Below are 15,858 nucleotides of genomic sequence, written 5' to 3'. Positions count from 1 at the left end.
AACAAACACAAAATATGTGACTTTGTCCTGTTTCAACTGCTTTGAGAACTTCGGATCTGGGCCCATATTCTGGGCTCCCAAGAGGCACAGCGGTCTAAGACACGGCATCTCAGTGCGAGAGGCATCATTACAGACACCCTGGTTCGATTCCAGGCTGTATCACAACTGACTGTGATTGGGAGTCCCATCGGGTGTACACAATTGTAAATAAGAATTTTATCTTAATTGACTTGCCTAGTTAAATAAAAGGTTAAATATTCATAAAGCTTCAGATCAAGTGTGAATGGCTCCCCCTGGTGGGCTGCCTGTGAATATTGCTACGGTTACCTATTGTACACACTTCCCCTCTAGCTCTATTTCAACAGAATATACCAGAGGTAGATACAGACCTTTCTGAGGTAACATTTCACACTCTTTAGTCCAGGAACATGATGAAACAAGCCTTGACAGGAAGAACTAGCTTTACATGGCCTTTACCATGGTGTTGCCGAACCTGAATTTAGATTCTGATACAATGTTTCCTCAGGGTTTTGATGGCGGAGGGGAGTTACACCAATTTGCAACAAGAACCATATGTTCAGAGGGGAGTGTGAGAGAGGGAGGAAAGGCAGAAAAAGATGGTGAAGCAACAGCTGTGCTGGAATGAGAACAATATGTGTGTCAGTTCTGATGGTATGGAGCGGGAGGATGAGGGTCAAGGACCAGAATGGTCGGTAGTGGAAAGACATAAGAAGAAGAGAGATCATGATGCAGAAAGCAGTGGAGCGTCTAGTAAAGAAAGCATAAAGAGGGCCAAGGTAGGAAGCAATAATAGTGATGTGTTGGAGTGGAAAGTGGTGTTTGATGAGACCACAGGACCTCACTTACACCCTATCCAACTAACTAATTGTCACGCCCTGACCTTAAAAGAGCCTTTTATTCTCTAATTTGGTTAGGTCGGGGTGTGACTAGGGTGGGTACTCTAGTTTTTTTATTTCTATGTTGGCCTGGTATGGTTCCCAATCAGAGGCAGCTGTCTATCGTTGTCTCTGATTGGGGATCATATTTAGGCAGCCTTTTCCCACTGGGTTTTTGTGGGATCTTGTTTTTGGTTAGTTGCCTGTGAGCACTACATTAGCTTCACGTTTCGTTTGTGCTTTATTGTTTTTTTGTGCCGGTTCACTAAATAAATATGTTGAACCCATACCACGCTGCACTTTGGTCAGACAATCCTTACAACGACGTCCGTGACACTAATGCCATAGAGAAAGAGGTAGGGGAAGTGAAATGAGCTTGTTTCATTGGAAATGGTAGATTGTTAACATTGTGTGGTAGACAGGCTCAGCAAGAGGAGATTCTGAAAATGGAAAAGCTTAATGGGAAGAAGATTAAAAGCAATGTCCCTGGTGATTATGCTAGATTGAGGGGAGTCTTCACTGGGGTCCCAATATCTACGTCCACAGTTGATATTAAAGAGAATGTGAAGGAAGGCAGATTGATTGATTGAGGCCAAAAGGTTAATCAGTAGGAAAGAGGGTCAAAGAAGTGAAAGCTTATCAGTGATGCTGAGGTTTGAGAAAGTCTTCCTTAGTTTTAATGTTAGAGAATTTGTCCCATATGCACTGTGGTGTTTTAAATGCCTAAAGAATGGGACATGTAGCTGCTCAGAGTAAAGGAAAGAAAAGATGTGCCAAGTGTGGAGGGGAACATGATTATGGTGAATGTGGAAGCAATGTGAAGGTTAAGTGCTGTAATTGTGGGGGAAAACACAGTGCAGCATTTAGTGGATGCCAGCTACATAGAGAGGCTAGAGAGGCTCAGAGATACAGGATCAGTCATGATGTATCATATGCAGAGGCAGGAAAACAGATTGGTAGAACTACAGTGCAGACTGATGGATCATGGATGTACCTGTAGTAAGTGGACCTACTGTCAGACTGATGGATCATGGATGTACCTGTAGTAAGTGGACCTACTGTCAGACTGATGGATCATGGATGTACCTGTAGTAAGTGGACCTACTGTCAGACTGATGGATCTTACATGGATGTACCTGTAGTAAGTGGACCTACTGTCAGACTGATGGATCATGGATGTACCTGTAGTAAGTGGACCTACTGTCAGACTGATGGATCATGGATGTACCTGTAGTAAGTGGACCTACTGTCAGACTGATGGATCTTACATGGATGTACCTGTAGTAAGTGGACCTACTGTCAGACTGATGGATCATGGATGTACCTGTAGTAAGTGGACCTACTGTCAGACTGATGGATCATGGATGTACCTGTAGTAAGTGGACCTACTGTCGGGTCTGGTGCTTCTGATGGTCCAGGATGGTTTCGAGACCGGTTCAGAAATGTTGTGCCCATGAACGTGCGGTGTGATAATGAATAAAGTTGACTTCATAGCTTTTTTTGGTAAGGTCTTCAATACGACCCGGGTTGTGGAAAGCAGAAATGCCAGGTTATTTTTGAGACGGAAAAAGAGATATTGGGGGTAACAGATGTTACTGTTGAAATGGTTGTTGACATGCTGAACAATTCTAATGGTGTTTCAGCATGATATAGAGCAGTGGATCCCAAACTTTTTATAGTCTCGTACCTCTTCTAACATTCAACCTCCAGCTGCGTACCCCCTCTAGCACCAGGGTCAGCGCACTCTCAAATGTTGTTTTTTGCCATCAGTGTGGCCTGTCATGCCCTGACCTTAAAGATACTTTTTATTCTCTATTTGGTTAGGTCAGGGTGTGACTAGGGTGGGCAATCTATGTTGTATTTCTATGTTGGCCTGGTATGGTTCCCAGTCAGAGGCAGCTGTCTATCGTTGTCTCTGATTGGGGATCATACTTAGGCAGCCTTTTTTCCACCTTAGTTTGTGGGATCTTGATTTTGTATAGTTGCTGTGTAGCCTGCAGAACTTTACGTTCGTTTTGTATTTTGTTGTTTTTCGGTGTTCATTTAAATAAAAGTAAGATGTTCACCTACCTACCTACCTACCACCACCTTGGTCTCCTCATTCAAACGACTTACGTAACACTGCCACACACTTTTATTAAACATAAGAACGAGTGTCACAACCCGGCTCGTGGGAAGTGACAGAGGACCAGGGCACAAATAATAATATAATAATAATCAATAATTTTCCCTTTATTTAGCCATCTTACATATAAAACCTTATTTGTTCATCAAAAATGGTGAATAACTCACCACAGGTTAATGAGAAGAGTGAGCTTGAAAGGATGCACATAACTCTGCGTCTGCTAAATGACTAAAAATGTAAAAAATAAATAAATGTACTCATCATATTTGCGCCTCTTCGATGGTCCATCGTCCCTGTCTGTTGTTCGCAAGGGGGCAGTAGCTCTTCGGCTGCTTCAGATTCAAAACTGTCAGTGTCCATGCTAGCTGAGCTAACAACAAATGTAGAATTACTGATGCTAGCATTGGATGTGCTCGTGGAAGCAGAACAACTTGTGTCGTCAATAGGTGCAGGTGTAGTACTGCTGGTAGTAGCAGTACTATCAGTAGAGCTGGTATGTGTCTCTATGGACGCGGGCCTTACTTTTTTTGAATCATTTATCAATTTTCGAGCAAACAGAATGAGTAGCAGCTACGTTTGGCTTCATACCGTCTGTTAGTGGAATTCCCGCTGGAAAGTAACAGATAATGTGATTGGATATTAATTATTTGACTAGGCTACCTGTATTTGACATTGTATTGTTATTTCGCAGAACACTAGATGGTTTCATTTTATTTTATTATTTTTGTAAAATAAATGTTTTTATGTGAATAATATTTTTATTCGGCAGACCCCAGTTTGGGAATACCTGATTGTAGATAACGTTTAATTGGGTTTGGGGGGAGGGTGGAGGGTGTGGTAGAAGTTGATTGATCGTACATTCCAGCACAGTAGGTGGCGACAAGAAGAACCATATGTTCATCATCCACATTTTCTGGTGATGCACTGTCTGATCTTCACCACATGTTCACGGGGCCATTACTGGTATGCCTGAATCCTATGCAGAATACTTATTTGACACTTCATTCGATTTTTCTCAGACACTCAGTGCCTCTTAATTTTCTCAAATAGACTTAAAAAAAAAATATTTTGCACGGCTACACTTTGACAACCAGGGCATTGTACTGCGCATGCGCCGTTACCGTGGGGTTTGGGTTCTGTTTACAGAAAGAATGGTGTTGCAGAAGTAGCAAGCTAACTTGTGCAATGTTATGTCAACCGTCTTTGGAATAAAACACAATTGTGGACACAGGTAAGATATTCGACACTTACATGCATATTTGTTTTCAATAAATATGTTGTCTCCTTTGAACAGGATAATTTGAAGCTAATGCGTCTGTTGTTAGATTGCTAGCTCCGACAGTGCAGTGGGCTGCTGGACGAACGTCAACGTTCAAGGCTTGTGCATCACTATGAAGGCCAAGTTTTGCGAAAGGATTTATCACAGATTTTGTTATATTTGGTTTTATGTCCAAACTAGACAGTAGCTAGTCAGTAACGTTAGCTAGTTAGATATATAACGTTAGTGTTCTTTCAATTTAAGTTGGCTGGAGAAAGCAGTTAGGTAGCTAACGCGTTAGCTAGGCTAGCGGGGCTATCTGCTAACTAGAGGTAATGCTGGTTATTTTTCTCGGTAACTATCTATCTACGTTAGCTAGTTAACTTAGCTCTACCCAGGCAGCTACTGTACAGTATATTGCACTCAATCGTGTGTTAGATGGGCGTTTAGCTAACGTTATTTGTTTGCATATCAAATAATCGTGCTAACCTTACGTTAGCGTTATTTACAAATGAAGGGGACTAAAAAGATAGCTACGTTAGCTAGTTGCTTGGTATTAAATTCCATAATCGGCATTGGCAGATGAATAGTTTGCCAGCTAGCTGGTGGCCCCCTGATGACTAACAAATTACATCAGGGTACCCGCATAGCGGTAGTCATGGCAACGTAGCCAGACCAGGTGAGCTTTGTTCACTCATCTGAAATACAAGCAGCAGTCGACAAAACAATTATGCAGCTTGTCACGCACCCTCCTCCCCATTATCCTGAACTATATTCAAATATTTGCATATAAACCTGCTTCGGGAGCCCCAGTGGAGGAAAGCTCTGTCCTAAAGTTGTATTTGATCAGTGTTTGGTGGAGTTGTTGTTGACAGTGTGCAGGTGTTTTGAATTCTATACCAGGCTGCAGAATTTCAGTAATTTTCCTTTGTGCAAATTAATATCTGGCCATGTAGCCTTGAATTGTGTTACTTCAGGTATAGATAAGCCTTACTGTTGTTGCATTGTTACCCCCTTGTCCAGTCAGCCTGGCAGTGGCATCTGTTGACAGCCAGGCATGGACAAGAGTCAGGTCATGACAGGACAAGGCTTTTCCCCAGAGAACTTTCACAGGTGGTACTCGGTGCAAATTGTACCTGCTGAACAAGGTAGTCAGGTGTTCGCCTGCAGGATGTCACCTGTGTGGATATAAGACACCTGTCCTTGTTCTCTATGCAGACAGACACATGGTGTGTGTACTGTTACTGTACCCCTGAAGTAGCTGAGCACACCACCTGGTCTTTCAGCTATGGGAAGGGAGTTTCAGTGTCAGTGTTGGCATGTGCTGTTCATTGATTGATTGTATTATGCAACCTTTCTTACAAGGAAAGGGTGTAGGCCAGACCAACACACAGATATGAGTAGAGATCTTCATGCCGTTTCTCAGTCTTCGACTTCCACATAATACAGTTTAGTAGCTTATGATGGGGAACTGTGTGTGTAGGATCCCTTTATGAATAGCCAGAAGTCACCCTAAGCCAGTCAAGCTTGTGCATGTGGCTGAGTTCTCTAGGTTCAAAATGAGATGGTTATCATTACCGGCACAATGTGATTCAGTGACTGTCACAGTCTCTCTCTGCCTCTCTCTTTCTCTCCCCCTCCTCTCTTTCTTTTGTGCACTGCCACTCGTGACTTGACTGTCCCAAGCTCAACTGTAACCCCGGTGTCTCTCTCTGTCTGTGTCTCTCTCGTTTTCTTTTTCTCACTGCCTTTGAAATCACTGCTGTAAATGTGGTTGAAACTAGCGGATATGCAAGCCTGACTGCTCACAGTCCCAGTCCCTGTCTTCCTCTAGTGAGATGAGAGGCACTTAGAGGAGGAGAGCTCAGCTGGCCTGGCAGGCCTTAAAGCAGCCAGTTCAACTGTAGGGAGAGCGACAGACAAGGGCACAAAGAGATAAGAGTCCCCCTGCAGCGCCGGGACTGAAGACACAGCTGACGACTGTTGAAAGGCTGTGGCAGCTGATTAGCCGAACTCTAGTAACCAAACTACTCCAGCAGCTGAACAGTGAGCAAAGCAGACCCTAGCCTAACTTCTCGAATACACTGACTGATGACCACTGAGAGGCTTTATTAACAGCCCAGCCAGTCATTTTTGTCAATATGTTGAACATCTAGAAATGTTAACATGGTCTCTCTGAAGGGATAGATAGATGGTGTTGTCATGGTGAGATACAGCTGACATGACAACAGCTAAGCCTACAGAACAGAAGACAGAAACTGGTTCTTGATGCATCAGCTTGGCAATCAGAATAACCCCCATTTGCTTTCTTCCCATATATGGATTCGAGAGTGAGAGAGAGAGAGAGAGATAGATGTAGAGGAGAGACGGGGAGAGAGAGATAGATGTAGGGAAGAGACAGAGGGAAGAGACAGAGGGAAGAGACGGAGGGAAGAGACAGAGAGAGAGATAGATGTAGGGGAGAGACAGAGGGAAGAGACAGAGAGAGAGAGATAGATGTAGGGGAGAGACGGAGGGAAGAGACAGAGAGAGAGAGAGATAGATGTAGGGGAGGGAAGAGACAGAGAGAGAGAGAGATAGATGTAGGGGAGAGACAGAGGGAAGAGACACAGAGAGAGAGATAGATGTAGGGGAGAGACGAAGGGAAGAGAGATAGATGTAGGGGAGAGACAGAGAGAGAGAGAGAGATGTAGGGGAGAGACAAAGGGAAGAGAGATAGATGTAGAGGAGAGACGGGGAGAGAGAGATAGATGTAGAGGAGAGACAGAGGGAAGAGACAGAGGGAAGAGACAGAGGGAAGAGACAGAGGGAAGAGACAGAGGGAAGAGACAGAGGGAAGAGACAGAGGGAAGAGACAGAGAGAGAGAGATAGATGTAGGGGAGAGACGGAGGGAAGAGACAGAGAGAGAGAGATAGATGTAGGGGAGAGACGGAGGGAAGAGACAGAGAGAGAGAGATAGATGTAGGGGAGAGACGGAGGGAAGAGACAGAGAGAGAGATAGATGTAGGGGAGGGAAGAGACAGAGAGAGAGAGAGATAGATGTAGGGGAGAGACAGAGGGAAGAGACACAGAGAGAGAGATAGATGTAGGGGAGAGACGAAGGGAAGAGAGATAGATGTAGGGGAGAGACAGAGAGAGAGAGAGAGATGTAGGGGAGAGACAAAGGGAAGAGAGATAGATGTAGGGGAGAGACAGAGGGACGAGAGAGAGATGTAGGGGAGAGACGGAGGGAAGAGACAGAGAGGTAGATGTAGGGGAGAGACGGAGGGAAGAGACAGAGAGAGATAGATGTAGGGGAGAGACAGAGGGAAGAGACACAGAGAGAGAGATAGATGTAGGGGAGAGACGAAGGGAAGAGAGATAGATGTAGGGGAGAGACAGAGAGAGAGAGATAGATGTAGGGGAGAGACGAAGGGAAGAGAGATAGATGTAGGGGAGAGACAGAGAGAGAGAGATAGATGTAGGGGAGAGACAGAGAGAGAGAGATAGATGTAGGGGAGAGACGGAGGGAAGAGAGATAGATGTAGGGGAGAGACAGAGGGACGAGACAGAGAGATGTAGGGGAGAGACGGAGGGAAGAGAGAGAGAGAGATAGATGTAGGGGAGAGACGAAGGGAAGAGAGATAGATGTAGGGGAGAGACAGAGGGAAGAGACAGAGAGAGAGAGATAGATGTAGGGGAGAGACGAAGGGAAGAGAGATAGATGTAGGGGAGAGACAGAGAGAGAGAGATGTAGGGGAGAGACGGAGGGAAGAGACAGAGAGAGAGAGATAGATGTAGGGGAGAGACGGAGGGAAGAGACAGAGAGAGAGATAGATGTAGGGGAGAGACGGAGAGAGAGAGATAGATGTAGGGGAGAGACGGAGGGAAGAGACAGAGAGAGAGAGATAGATGTAGGGGAGAGACAGAGAGAGAGAGATAGATGTAGGGGAGAGACGGAGGGAAGAGACAGAGAGAGAGAGATAGATGTAGGGGAGAGACGGAGGGAGGAAACATCAGCAGCTTGTTTCAGTTCAGAGAGGGAGAGGGAGAGGGAAAGCCTTGACAAAACAGCCTTTATAAGGAGCTGGGAGCAGGGGAACAGAGCAGGGTGTCAGGGTGTGAGACACCAACATGAAACAACATCTTCTTGTGTAAATGTGTCAGTGCAACTATTAAAGTGGTTTGTTTTTTCAGTTTCAGCCAGTGTATCGTGTGTTCCAGTCTGATTGTCCGTTCATGCATGTGACTGTCTAACTGTCCCATACTTGGACCCCAGGAAGAGTAGCTGCTGCTCCTGTAAAAGCTAATGGGGATTTTAATAAACAAACATATACTGTGTGTGTTGAATTTCTGCCTGGGTGCATCTACAATATCTTTTCAGATATTTCACCCGATGTATAAGTGTGAAGCATCCGGTTGGCGTTTCCACTCACTACCAGATATGGTGATGAGGAAGCCCAGTATCCGGCAGTGGGAGAAGATGGAGCCAGATGGATTTCACCCAAAGTGCCAGGATGAATTGAGTTATTGCACACGCACACTTTAGAGTAGGCGTTCCCTAATGGAAATATGCAATTAAATGCTAGAATGCGCCAATAGGATCTCACTAGCTTGTGCTTGGCTCTGCCCACCTCCTTGTTTGTTCTGCCCACTTTGATTAATTTGCTCCGATTGGAAACGACAGGATCTGGTCTATTTTGGGTTAGTTATTAAAATCTTTGGCATCTCTGTGTCTATGTGTGTGACTTGAAAATAATTAGGCACCGAGCCACTTTGTGTTCATTTTGAAGGAAGTGTTGTCAGTGTCTATGATGTAACAATGTGGTTGGTGAGTGGTGGTTATGCCTAGAGCCTTGTGTCCAAGACAATCATGTCACATGACTTGTGACGAACTGTTCCCTTGTTCTTTTTATATCAGATGGTCCAGCACCATCCTCAGACAATTGCTTTCATTGTTGGTGTAATTCTCAATTCTGGAAAGGCTCAAAATAAAGGTTAAAAGTGAGGTCTTGATGGCCCTAAAATGCCATATGACCAGCCCCCTAGCTGTCCTAGAAAACCAAAGCTGCATCAAATTTGGCTAAATTCAAGAAAGGAGTCTCAACAGCTCAGAATAAAAACCCCAACCATGCTTTACTTTCATGCATTTTTGAACTAGTCACCTGTTGAATCCAGAATGATGGTTTGTGCTGTTAGTGCCGTCATTCGGTTGAAATAACCTGTTGAATCCAGAATGATGGTTTGTGCTGTTAGTGCCGTCATTCGGTTGAAATAACCTGTTGAATCCAGAATGATGGTTTGTGCTGTTAGTGCCGTCATTCGGTTGAAATACTTTGCATCTGCACTGTTCTTTCAGTAAATGTGTTTTTGTGGAAATTGTTCAATGTAGTCCTTGTGCACAGAGTTATATGGTTGGTTTAACTTTGCAATCATTGTTTTTTTGTTTGACATACATTTTAAAGTCTCAGTGTCACTCTGTTACTGTGGAATTGCCCCCTGTTGGATTTGAGTGTGTTATTGACATACTGTAGAGCACCTAGCCGTCGTCTTTGTGTGAACTGCTCCCATGTTTGTTCCTCCTATTCCTCCATTATTGGGAAGGATCTAAGTATAGCTTGCTGTATGGTTCCTGACCCTCCGCCAAAACCTTCTGGTGCGCTTTTCTTCCTGTTACATCCCTTCTCTTTCTCTGCTCTGTTTCCCTCCATTCTCCTTTTCCTTTACGTGTAGCTGGCATCTCTCTACCTCCTCCCCTCTTCCTGCTAGAGAAATCAGCAGCCATGTTAACCTGGCAGGCTGTGTGAGAAAAGGCTCCTTTCAAACATCACATGGCTTTCATTAGGCCTTCATTAGCTACCAGACTCAGAGGAATCAAATGGTGGGTCAGTTCCCTGGGGATCTTTGAAAGTGGTACTTAAGTTGTGTGACTTACATATTTCCCAGCAAATTAGCATGTAGGCCTAGTGTTTGAATATATTTGGGGCAATAATTCCTTGCTGGTCAAGTAAATATTTGTATTGGTTAGCGTAGGTATTACAGTCACAGCCCTGTTGTGATGGGGTGTCAGAGGGATCATGTGATGGGGTGTTAAAAATAAATTCAATAATAATATAGGACAAAACACACACCACGACAAGAGAGACAACACTACATAAAGAGAGACCTAAGATGACAACACAGCCTGGTAGCAAGACAACATGACAATAACTTGATAGCAACACATGGCAGCAGCACAACATGGTAGCAGCACAAAACGTGGTACAAACATGGTTGGGCACAGACAACACTACAAATGGCAAGAAGGTAGAGACACCAATACATCACGCAAGTGACGGACCGCAGTCTGGACCCAGAACCGGATCAATACGGACCGCGGTCCGGACCCAGAACCGGATCAATACGGACCGCGGTCTGGACCCAGAACCGGATCAATACGGACCGCGGTCCGGACCCAGAACCGGATCAATACGGACCGCGGTCCGGACCCAGAACCGGATCAATACGGACTGCGGGTCCCGACTTAAAAATAATTAAACTTTCTTTTTTAGGAACTCATTCAGGCTTTCAACTTTCTGCTGTTGAGTTGTAATAGTAGAATGCAAAAGGTGCAATTTGTAAATGTTGTCGTGCCCTGGCAGTTTTCACTGACTGACCTTAGAGAGCACACATACAGTCAAACGTTTAGAACACCTACTCATTCAAGGGTTTTTCTTTATTTTTACTATTTTCTACATTATGGAATAATAGTGAAGACATCAAAACTATGAAATAACACATGGAATCATGTAGTAACCAAAAAGATGTCAAACAATCCAAATATATTTTATATTTAAAAAAATATAAAAATGACCTTTTATTTAACTAGGCAAGTCAGTTAAGAACACATTCTTATTTTCAATGACGGCCTAGGAACAGTGGGTTAACTGCCTTGTTCAGGGGCAGAATGACAGACTTTTACCTTGTCAGCTCGGGGATTCGATCTAGCAACCTGCCGGTTACTGGCCCAACGCTCTAACCACTAGGCTACCTGCCGGTTACCGGCCCAACGCTCTAACCACTAGGCTACCTGCCGGTTACTGGCCCAACGCTCTAACCACTAGGCTACCTGCCGGTTACTGGCCCAACGCTCTAACCACTAGGCTACCTGCTGGTTACTGGCCCAACGCTCTAACCACTAGGCTACCTGCTGGTTACTGGCCCAACGCTCTAACCACTAGGCTACCTGCCGGTTACTGGCCCAACGCTCTAACCACTAGGCTACATGCTGGTTACTGGCCCAACGCTCTAACCACTAGGCTACATGCTGGTTACTGGCCCAACGCTCTAACCACTAGGCTACATGCTGGTTACTGGCCCAACGCTCTAACCACTAGGCTACATGCTGGTTACTGGCCCAACGCTCTAACCACTAGGCTACCTGCTGGTTACTGGCCCAACGCTCTAACCACTAGGCTACCTGCTGGTTACTGGCCCAACGCTCTAACCACTAGGCTACCTGCTGGTTACTGGCCCAACGCTCTAACCACTAGGCTACCTGCTGGTTACTGGCCCAACGCTCTAACCACTAGGCTACATGCTGCTCGAGATTCTTCAAAGTAGGAATGTTCCATTAGCAGGAAAACACCATGATCAAAAGTGACCGCAAAATGCAATTATGCATGTAATGCTTTTATTATAACGGTGCATTTTTATGGTGAAAATTATCTTCCCCAAACTTGAAACTCACATGCTGCTTATGAATGCCAGTTAGGCTCTACACCCCTTGTAAAGCAGATTAATGTGCTTCATTTTAAGAAGTTATTTTGCCACTTTAGTTGTGATACAAACCTTATTAAAACATATAGGCCTATGGGCTAGGCTACATGAGGTGTGTGACTAACCTTATTAAAACATATAGGCCTATGGGCTAGGCTACATGAGGTGTGTGACTAACCTTATTAAAACATATAGGCCTATGGGCTAGGCTACATGAGGTGTGTGACTAACCTTATTAAAACATATAGGCCTATGGGCTAGGCTACATGAGGTGTGTGACTAACCTTATTAAAACATATAGGCCTATGGGCTAGGCTACATGAGGTGTGTGACTAACCTTATTAAAACATATAGGCCTATGGGCTAGGCTACATGAGGTGTGTGACTAACCTTATTAAAACATATAGGCCTATGGGCTAGGCTACATGAGGTGTGTGACTAACCTTATTAAAACATATAGGCCTATGGGCTAGGCTACATGAGGTGTGTGACTAACCTTATTAAAACATATAGGCCTATGGGCTAGGCTACATGAGGTGTGTGACTAACCTTATTAAAACATATAGGCCTATGGGCTAGGCTACATGAGGTGTGTGACTAACCTTATTAAAACATATAGGCCTATGGGCTAGGCTACATGAGGTGTGTGACTAACCTTATTAAAACATATAGGCCTATGGGCTAGGCTACATGAGGTGTGTGACTAACCTTATTAATACATATAGGGTTATGGGCTAGGCTACATGATGCTACCAACCTTATCAATACATATAGGGTTATGGGCTAGGCTACATGATGCTACCAACCTTATCAATACATATAGGGTTATGGGCTAGGCTACATGATGCTACCAACCTTATCAATACATATAGGCCTATGGGCTAGGCTACATGAGGTGTGTGACTAACCTTATTAAAACATATAGGCCTATGGGCTAGGCTACATGAGGTGTGTGACTAACCTTATTAAAACATATAGGCCTATGGGCTAGGCTACATGAGGTGTGTGACTAACCTTATTAAAACATATAGGCCTATGGGCTAGGCTACATGAGGTGTGTGACTAACCTTATTAAAACATATAGGCCTATGGGCTAGGCTACATGAGGTGTGTGACTAACCTTATTAAAACATATAGGCCTATGGGCTAGGCTACATGAGGTGTGTGACTAACCTTATTAAAACATATAGGCCTATGGGCTAGGCTACATGAGGTGTGTGACTAACCTTATTAAAACATATAGGCCTATGGGCTAGGCTACATGAGGTGTGTGACTAACCTTATTAAAACATATAGGCCTATGGGCTAGGCTACATGAGGTGTGTGACTAACCTTATTAAAACATATAGGCCTATGGGCTAGGCTACATGAGGTGTGTGACTAACCTTATTAAAACATATAGGCCTATGGGCTAGGCTACATGAGGTGTGTGACTATGATTTGAAACAAGTAGAAAAAAAGGCATTGTTTCTTATGTTGGGCATCATTCACAAGTGATAATATACAACTCACAAGTGATAGGCTAAAATTGTCACCCATCAAACTATTCTTGATTTAATCTTGTCTTTAAATATACTAAATAATATATGTGACATTTGTTTTGATTTAGAATGGACCATTATCAAGCACCTGTATCGAAGCAGGGGAAAAATCCATGTCATCTATGCACTTAAATAGCAAATGGAGGCCGCTTTTCCCCGTGGTTTATTTTCATGCCAGCCAGGTAGGAATACTCCTGTTGTAAATATAAGCAATGTGCTTAATATTTGGAGAGTTGAGAAATAAATATAGTAGCCCTAGCCTATAGAAAGCTGATAGAATTCTCCTCTTTTTAAGAGGCCATCACTCTGTTTTCTCCCGCAATTACATAGCCTATAGAAATGTTGTGCAACATGAGCTCTTATGAAGTGTTTGATTAGATTTACATTACATTTGCATTGATGTCAGAGTCATTAGAGGGACAATAGAGTGCTGAGTACCAGGCAGTTTGGTAGGATACTAATGACCATCAGAGCTTGGAGAAGCCTAGTTACCGTGACTAAATGGTCATGTGGAATTTAACTGCCTTTATGACTTGTGACCGCCGGTGTGGCGGTAATACGGTCATACCGCAGCCCTGTTCATTTAAATGCATTCCAGGTGACTACCTCATGAAGTTGGTTGAGGGAATGTCAAGAGTGTGCAACGCTGTCAAGGCAAATTTAACATTTATTTAACTAGGCAAGTCAGCCAAAGGGTGACTACTTTGAAGAATATAAAATATAAAATACATTCAATATGTGTTATTTCATAGTTTTGATGTCTTCACTATTATTCTACAATGTAGAAAATAGTAAAAATAAAGAAAAACCCTTGAATGAGTAGGTGTGTCCAAACTTTTGACTGGTACTGTAGGTCTCTTTAAGTTTTTTGTTTACTACACTGATAAATGGAAACATCTATCTGGACCTTTGCCTCCTAGGAAATGAGTGTGCAGGACCTTCTCAAATAGTATTACAGAGTACTGGTGCTTTTGAACAGTCCTGCATTAAGATGAAGAACCAAAGAACAGTCAATGTGTACAGTAAGCCTATAATAGGCTGAGTTTGTTTCTTATTTAAATATTGCCATGGAGATGATGAAGGCCAAATTTTGCATTAAAGACATGCTCGGGAACTTTGGTGACAAGTAAGTTAACTTTTTTTATTTTTATTTGTTTTAAACCTCCCGATTTGGGCTGGATGTGTCAATGTGTAGTTCATACATGCATAATCTATGAGCATAATTACGGTCTTAACTCAATTATGTTTACTGTTAGCTGTGCGCCGCCATTTTCCCTACATTTTCCCCAATGTGGCCCAGCCCCTTAGACATTCGAGTTCCAGCCAGTGACATTCAGCCCCTCGCCATTTGCGTGACACACAGCAGAGAGAGAGACAGAGCAATGACATGGTGCACATATCTGCATATATGTGACATAGTAAGCAATTTTCGGCTCCCACTTTTTTGGCTTGTGAGCATTACTTTCAGAACTAGTGGCTAAAAAGTATACAAAAGTACCAGTGAATCTCTTTAACAGCACTACTGTGATGGAAGGGATGTTTCTGACAAGTGCACCTAGAGGCGTGCCCCGCCCATGTCCCAGCTTACCTCCCTCATATCCACACACACATTGGCTTTGTATTGTATGACACTTGATTTTGCATCACCATGGCTAAAACTGTACCTTGCGTTATGACAAGTTTTATATTATACTTTACTGAAATGAATGACTCAACTTTCAATGCAATATATGGATCTTCTTATTTTCTTCCCTCCCTCTGCTTTCTTTCTCCATTTCTCATCCACTTTCCTCTTTCTGCCTTTATCCTTCCCTCTCTCTCTCTCAAACTGTCCTTTTCCTCTTATTTCAACAAAAGGACTAGCTCACTGCTGCCACCATCAGGTGCTTATGTGTAACTGCACAAGCTCAACCTCAATGCTCCCTGTAGGAGTTCTTGATACTTCCCCTACCGTTTTTCTTGAGGTTAAATAATAAATGCTATTCACAATATCGGCCTCATTTCATCATTACTTTTATTTTTGTTTTTCCTTTTCCTTTCTAGGTGATTTTACTCATTTCCCCTCCATTTATGCGTCTGGCTTGGTTTAGCTGTCATGGATGACAAGGCCTCGGTGGGGAAAATTAGCGTGTCGTCCGACTCAGTGTCCACCCTGAACAGTGAGGACTTTGTGCTGGTGTCGCGGCTGGGGGACGACACCCCAGGCTCCTCCATTAATAACGGTAGCGATGACGAAAAGACAGGACTGAAGGTAAGACAAAAGAAAGAGTACCTAGGTGAGTGGACAGAACTCTAACATG

At 43.6% G+C, this 15,858-nt stretch overlaps 1 protein-coding gene across 2 annotated transcripts in view; it reads left to right on the top strand.

The window, feature by feature from the left end:
• Positions 1–4,154: 4,154 nt before the first annotated feature.
• The window catches only part of LOC120044909 (rab GTPase-activating protein 1-like), a 161,748-nt gene continuing 150,044 nt past the window's right edge, over positions 4,155–15,858 (top strand). For both annotated transcript variants that reach the window (XM_038989642.1, XM_038989640.1), the window contains exons 1-2: positions 4,155–4,252; positions 15,602–15,809. In XM_038989642.1, coding sequence (XP_038845570.1) covers positions 15,654–15,809 — 156 coding nt within the window. In that variant the 5' untranslated portion in view covers positions 4,155–4,252; positions 15,602–15,653. The remainder of the gene's footprint in view (positions 4,253–15,601; positions 15,810–15,858) is intronic.

Source organism: Salvelinus namaycush, chromosome 3 (assembly GCF_016432855.1).
Source record: "Salvelinus namaycush isolate Seneca chromosome 3, SaNama_1.0, whole genome shotgun sequence".
Lineage (NCBI taxonomy): Eukaryota > Metazoa > Chordata > Actinopteri > Salmoniformes > Salmonidae > Salvelinus > Salvelinus namaycush.
The sequence above is the reverse complement of the archived record's forward strand: the minus strand, read 5'-3'. Positions and strand labels throughout refer to the sequence as shown.